Source organism: Pyrus communis, chromosome 6, assembly GCF_041283825.1.
Source record: "Pyrus communis isolate YQ-2024b chromosome 6, ASM4128382v1, whole genome shotgun sequence".
Lineage (NCBI taxonomy): Eukaryota > Viridiplantae > Streptophyta > Magnoliopsida > Rosales > Rosaceae > Pyrus > Pyrus communis.
In genome coordinates, this window is record NC_142570.1 from 21,476,558 (window position 1) to 21,483,749 (window position 7,192).

General features: G+C 36.0%; 1 protein-coding gene across 6 annotated transcripts; it reads left to right on the plus strand.

Annotated features, from left to right (window-relative positions):
* The first annotated feature begins 275 nt into the window (after positions 1-275).
* On the plus strand, positions 276-5,758 carry APRR2 (CheY-like two-component responsive regulator family protein). Of its 6 annotated transcripts, none has more exons than XM_068450423.2 (12): positions 276-632; positions 1,089-1,309; positions 1,824-1,903; positions 1,996-2,062; positions 2,297-2,343; positions 2,499-2,576; positions 2,673-3,224; positions 3,449-3,589; positions 3,837-4,148; positions 4,250-4,318; positions 4,417-4,506; positions 5,181-5,758. In XM_068450423.2, the coding sequence occupies exons 2-12, from the start codon at positions 1,180-1,182 to the stop codon at positions 5,340-5,342; spliced, it is 1,728 nt and encodes a 575-aa protein (XP_068306524.2). In that variant the 5' UTR covers positions 276-632; positions 1,089-1,179; the 3' UTR covers positions 5,343-5,758. The 6 variants fall into 6 exon arrangements, with proteins under 6 accessions (XP_068306524.2, XP_068306527.2, XP_068306525.2 ...); XM_068450426.2 differs by having other exon boundaries at positions 347-641; XM_068450424.2 differs by having other exon boundaries at positions 396-669.
* Positions 5,759-7,192: the final 1,434 nt, after the last annotated feature.

Sequence of the window (7,192 nt, forward strand, 5' to 3'; positions counted from 1 at the left end):
ACTCATTTTTCCACTTGCAAATAACATATTTTTACCATAAAAAAATTATAATCAGAAACGTCTAATTTCTTCATTTTCATTTGAAGATTATCCCTACAAAAGAATCATTCGAATCGAAAATCGTTTAATCATCTAAATGTATCAAATAAATAAACAATTCATTTTTAATATGTTACTTGGTGCATAGCTTTATTTGACACATTTGCATAATTAAATAATCTCATGTTCGACAAATGTTTTTTTAGTAATAATCTTCAAATAAAAATTATGAAATTGAATGATTCTGATTATAATATTTTACAGTAAAATAACATTATTTATAGGTGAAATTACATTAGGAGGGAATGCAAGTATTATTTCTCATTAGGAGAAAAAGTGCACTTCCGGTAGGTTTTGGAATATGCACCAAAAAATAGGTGTGCTGAGAGAGAAAATTTTGTATTGAAAGAGAAAAGACTTTTTGCATATTCTGTGGTCCGTAAACACCCGATGGTAAATGTATGCAGAGGCCTCAGACGCCTTCAGAAGACGCACTTAAGCCTCTCTCTCTCTCTCTCTCTCTCTCTCTCTCTTAAGCAGCTTTCTGTATACATCCAAGATGTGGAAGAGGACCTGAAGGAGAGCCTTTTGAGGTGACAAAGGTTTTATCCTTTTGTGTTTTGGTGAATAGTAAGAAATATTTGATCTTTCACTGCATTTTCTTTGGGATATATATTGATCTTGTTGGTATGTGTTTATATTTTTCGCTTTGGGGGAGCTATATTATATACTGCTGGCTTTTCTGCTGCTTTTGAGCTTAATTATATGTGCATGCATGCCTTTGCCTGAACTGTGAAGTTTGTTGTTTTAGTTTTCACTCCCAAGAATTTCCCAGTTTTTGTTTCAGACGGTATTTTGCCTTTTTGTTTTCGTTTAACCTCTTCATTTTCTATTGAGATGGTGAAGATCTTATACTGTCTGTTGTTTTAGTTTTGACACTCAAGAATTTCCCAGTTCATAAATTGTTCAATCTCTTGTTTCTTTTATTTGCTTTGAGATTATTAGATCAAGAATTGATGGTTGTGTTTAATTAGTGATTTATCTTGCAGAGTTCATTAATTGGATGGTGGTGGTTAAAAGCAGTGATCTGGAGCAACAGTACACAAGGACAGCAGCCTGAGAAAGGATGCCAAACCAGCTATGGTTTGCACTGCCAATGATTTGCAGGAGTGGAAAGATTTCCCAAAGGGCCTCAGAGTTCTTCTGCTTGATGGAGACACCACTTCTGCTTCCCAGATAAGATCAAAGCTTGAGGCAATGGATTATATTGGTTAGAGATTATTTCTTTCTTAGCAAAACAATTTTGTTTCCGAAACTAGAAACCTATTTAATTTCACTCTTTTCGCACTTGTTCATTAACATTCCAGGAGTATGCTGGTCCCCCTTTTCAAAGGCATCTCAATTATAATGCTTCTTTATATAGATGCATTCTTCAAATGTCGATTTGGATTTTAGTCGTATGGAACTTAGGAAGCTACATAGCCATGGAAGGAGAATCAATTTCTTGCAATTCTCAACACCACCATTGATTTTTTACCTTTATTTTTAAAATTTTTTTGGTTAAAGTTGAATAGTTGGATACTTGTTTGATTTAAAATAATGTAATTCTCTGAACTAAACTGATGTGTTGAATGCAGTTTAGATCTAAATAGCATATTTGCATATTTGCATATTTTAGTGTTGGTTTAACTTCTATGTTACTATACTGCTTTAGTTTAAATTGTTTGTTTCAATGCCTGCTTTATGTATACACATTTTGGGTAACATTATTATGTTGATTGCAGTTACTGCATTCTGCAATGAAAACGAAGCATTGTCAGCATTTTCAAGCAACCCTGAAAGTTTCCATGTTGCAATTATTGAGGTAATGAACTTAAAACGAAGCTATAACCTAATTATGCTACTTTCAGAGACGTTTTGATGACAAAAGCAACCCACTCTGTTCATTGGTCCCAGGTAAATGCAAACAATGGCCATTGGGGTTTCCAATTTCTTGAAACTGCGAAGGAGTTGCCTATCATTAGTAAGTTTAGAAAGTAATTCTAACCATTTTAAGTTCGCCACAAAACTGTGTTCTTGATTTCGTGATTTGTAGTTTGTTTCTGTTTTAGTTCTTCTAATGGTTTTGTCTGTTAACTTGCTTATAAACATCTTTTGTGTTTTATTTGCTGAATCTGTATCCGAATTTTTAATAACAATTTAGATAATTAAATATTACTTTTATTCCTGATGTGAAGCTGCCAAATCTTTCTTACAGTGACTTCAAACATTCATTGCCTGAGCACCATGATGAAGTGTATAGCGGTAAGCTATCTGCTCTAACCTCTTAATTCACCTTTCAATGGAACCGACATTTTTTTGGTTCCAGTTTAGCTCTATGGTCTTAATACTCAAACCAAGCTGAAGGTTCTAACTCCATTTCCTGTGAATCATATGTTGTCATGACGTTCTATTTTCAGCTTGGTGCAGTTGAATTTCTGAGGAAACCACTCTCTGAGGACAAACTTAGGAATATTTGGCAGCATGTGGTTCATAAGGTCTGTCGAGTGTGGAAATGTTGTTTCAAGATCTACCACAAAGTATTATGCAATTCTTGCAAGCAGAAATTTTCTGATTTTGTAAATCCTGAGCAGGCATTCAATGCAGGAGGAAGTGTCATCTCTGAAACGCTCAAGCCTGTCAAAGAATCACTAGTATCCATGGTGCAGCCCAAACAGGAAAATGAAGAACAGAACTGTAAAATCTCTAAAGAAACAGAAAATGTTCTGCGGGTCCATGAAAATGACCAAGAACAATCAGCAGGGTGTGATAAGTACCCAGCTCCTTCAACACCGCAGCTTAAACAAGTATCACGATTACTGGACCATGGAGATTGCCAAGATCAAATTAACTGCCTATCAGAGAAGGAGAGTGGGGAGCATGACATTGAAACTAAATCAGTCGAAACTACTTGTAATAAACCAATTGATGAAGGGAATCTTCTCACAAGAGAACCTCATCATATGCTTAGGAAGACGGCGGTTAAAAAGGAAAATAACTCAGGTGATGGGTCTAAGAGTGAGGTTGATATGTCCCGTCACCCGGATAATATAGACAGTGGCAATGATAATGGTGGTGCTGCTGAAAATCTGAGTAAAGCATCAGTTCCCAATTCTTCATGCAAATCTAATCGGAAGAAGATGAAGGTACTTGATTTAACATCAAATCATGATAGATTATTTGAGCTTTTTCAATTCGTACCCCGTACTGGTACAGACAACATTTATGTGTGTTGGTCATGCATTAATACACTAGTAATCCTCTTGGAAATTATTTATTTTATTTGTGCTCACTTCAATTATTGAGTACGTACGAGCACTTGAAGATTCTGAAAATCTTAGTACATTTGCAATTTTATGTTTGGTTTCAGGTAGATTGGACATCCGAACTGCATAAGAAATTTGTGCAGGCAGTAGAGCAATTGGGTGTGGATCAAGCCATTCCTTCTCGAATACTTGATCTGATGAAAACTGAAGGCTTGACGAGGCATAATGTAGCAAGCCATCTCCAGGTGCGCATTTTTCTAATTTTATGATAACCAATCATGTTCTGTTTCGTTATAATCATTTTCTACCAAATCTCATGAATGGGATAAAATTTGTTTCCAAAAAACTTTTCTACCTGCCAATTAAGCATGTATCATCTTATTGTTTGAAATTCTAAAGCTTCAAATCCTTGTTTTTTAAGTGTTCATACCATATTTGGCATTCAGATTGTGACGGTGAGATGATTAATTAGTATTGTTATCATGCGAGCAGAAATACCGCATGCATAAGAGGCACATCCTACCGAAGGAAGAAGACCGGAGATTGCTGCAGCCGCATCATACTAGAGATCCAATTCACCAGAGGAGTTATTATCCTTATAGTCACAGGCCTATCATGGCCTTCCCCCCATATCATTACACCAATCCCACCCTATCAATGCCTCCAGCCTATCCAATGTGGGGATCACAACCACCTGCCAGCAGTCATCCGGCCACCGTCCATATGTGGGGCCAACCTGGCTATCCCCACTCCCAGTGGCAACCATCAGATCAAAGTTGGCAGTACTGGAACCCTTATCCAGGGGTAATGCATTGTTCTTCATCTTCACAAGTAAATATATATAGTAGATATAATCTGTTTGTGTATCGTAAAATATGTTATAACATAAACCCTAAACCGTACAGTTACAAGCTGATGCATGGGGTTGCCCAGTAATGCCACCTGAACAAGGTGGCTATTCCTCTTATCCTCAAGTGAGTATGCCGATGAATTAAAATTTCTACTACTCTTTGGTTATATACGTAATATATCTTCATAGGTGTAATTTAACTCCTTCGTTTGCAAATTGCAGAACACATCAGGTTTTCAAAATGCAGGAGGTCATGCAGTTGAAAACGGCCATGGGTACAGCATGCCACAAAATTCTTTCGACATTCATCCGGTAACACCACAAACCCAGATTCTTCGTTCATGCACATTGCTCTAAATTTTGACATTGCATCTAATTAAATTTAGTGAAAACCTTCAAGTTTCTACTGTGACACACACTTTCAAGGACAAGGCCTTGAATTTCTGTTCATTTTCTTGACTCAAATGCCCTTCTGCGTGAGGGGAATGGTATGTGATTGCTCACGCAGTTAACCAACAGTAGTTTACCCGACATTGAAATTCGAAGTGGAAATTGTTCTTGAATTTCAATGTTTGATAAACAACTGTTGGTAAAATTTGAATTAAAGTATAGGTGCAAAAAGTGAAATTTAGCCTTCAATTGTTATTTGTCCAATTGGTCGTCATTGTGTGAAAAGCATTATAAAAATCAAACTGAACAACATTGAAAAGTCACTCATTCAATTATATGATTGAGAATAGTTTGCACCAAAATAATGCTTATCCATATTGGCCAAACAGGTCGGTTGAATTTGGCTTCAAATCACGCACATGCATGCAAAATTATTAATTTGACGGGATTAATTATTGGCACTTCAAAATCGTTGTCATGTATATGTCCTTAATCCTTTCAGTTGTTTCACTTTGAAAAAGTACAGAGAACTATTTTGAAGTGCCAGTAACAGCTTCGGCACATTTCTAACCACCAAGGTAATGCATATGCTGCAGGCAGAAGAAGTTGTTGACAAGGTTGTGAAGGAGGCAATGAGCAAGCCATGGCTACCCCTCCCACTAGGCCTTAAGCCTCCTTCCACTGAAGGTGTACTAGCTGAGCTAACAAGGCAAGGCATCTGCAACATTCCTCAGATCAACGGCTCCAACACCCGCTGACGTGGCGGACCTTGTCCCATCCACAAGGCTAGTGTAGTGGTCCTCCTCTCACTTCACTCAGCCAAATCAAGTCGAGTCCATAACCATGTGTTCTGTCAAATTTTAACATGTATTGGACGCTTGATTTGTAAACGAGGACCATAGGGTGTAGAAGTGAGCTTTTGACATTTGACAATTGGGATGGCCATGAACTGGCCACGTTTCCCTCCTCATGTGGAAATTATTCAAAATTCCTGATTGTAAATAGCTCCAGAAGATAAGGGCCAGCTAGCTATTTGGGTGTGCAACTTTTTTTTCTGATATGGGCTTTTCCGTGAGGTACCTTTTCGTGTTGTTAGGTCGGTCCTACTCCTACTACTTTCGTTTCATGTCTAATTAATAATGTTAGGCAGAGTTGTTTGCTCTGCCTTCTGCCATCTGCCATCTGCCATCTGCCATCTGGAACTTGTGAATAGGATAACTCAGAAAACCTTAGTTGGAATTGCGGACTTGTGGTCCTTATGTGATGTACATGGGCGCATTTTTGCTTACCAACCATAAATTATAGTCTATGCTCATCATGTACTGTATTATTTGACAAGTCTTTCCACTTAACTCGTTTTTTTTTTTATTTTAAACTTGGAAAATGAGCATTTGATATTAAAGTTAACCAGAATTGGTTGAAAAGACATGTATCAATGATGATCATGTACTGTATTATTTGACAAGTCTTTCCACTTAACTCGTTTTTTTTTTTATATTTTAAACTTGGAAAAGGAGCATTTGATATTAAAGTTAACCAGAATTGGTTGAAAAGACATGTATCAATGATGATGTGTACGGTGAATATATATTATAGTTATAATGGTGGGTAAAAATGCTCCTTGACATACATGCTTTAGAAAAAGAAAAGATAATTAGAAGTGGTCCATTGTTCAGCCTAGGGTGCAAGCTGGATTTAAAACAACTACTATGATCAGGTAATTTCCAACAAGTAATATCCTATAATCAAATGTGATATTTGAAATTGTAGATTCCGAAATATATAACGTTATTAATTAATATTGTTCGAATATGCTCGAAGAGCAATTAGCATGACAATACGTGATTGTCTCACACTCTTTTAATTTTCTGCCGTCAGATCGGATGAATTAAAGAAAATCAAGGGATAGAAATTAATAAGGAGAGTGAGAAATAAAAAAAAAAATATATGGATAGCAAACCCCAAGCAAAAACATCCACTGATCCAACGCGTGAACTAATGCATGATTAGGGAGGATTGATTGGGTGAGTCCTAGGTGTAACTTAAGATGTAGGGACTCTTAGAATGAGACAAGATAGCAAGTAATTTGCATTCTCATGACACGTAATGTATGAATCTTAAGTCGTAAAGTAAGTTTTAGCCATAGGATAACTGATAAGGTTATTTGACATCCGGAAATGTCGGTTTATGTTGTGTTAAGTAGTAAGTCTCAGACTAGTAATGCAGTGACATAAAATACATATAAAAGTGCTCATATGCGAGATCAAGTTCAATCAACCTTAAAATACCTACACATCGTAGCAGAATTTCTAATAAGGATGGTCAACCTAACTTTAATATGTAGAATCTTACACATCAATAACAATTATTATGAATATTACAAATTTGAAATTTACAACCGAACCATGTTATCATTTCAAAATCATATGATAAAATACTAATGCTAAGTATAACCTTTTTTTTTTAAATACAAGTATGACCAAAATTCTGTCAAGGAAAGAGATTGGAAACATAAACAAATAATAAGAGTATCAAATGCCAATTTAAATTTATTAAAAAAGTCATATAAATTCTAGACACACATGTGAATAAACTAAAAAACTTGAGG

Coding starts and splice junctions, on each gene's coding strand:
- APRR2 (XM_068450423.2), top strand. CDS start 1,180: ATGGTTTGCACTGCCAATGATTTGCAGGAGTGGAAAGATTTCCCAAAG. Junction 1,904..1,995: donor TCCATGTTGCAATTATTGAG/GTAATGAACTTA, acceptor CATTGGTCCCAG/GTAAATGCAAACAATGGCCA. Junction 2,577..2,672: donor GGCAGCATGTGGTTCATAAG/GTCTGTCGAGTG, acceptor AATCCTGAGCAG/GCATTCAATGCAGGAGGAAG.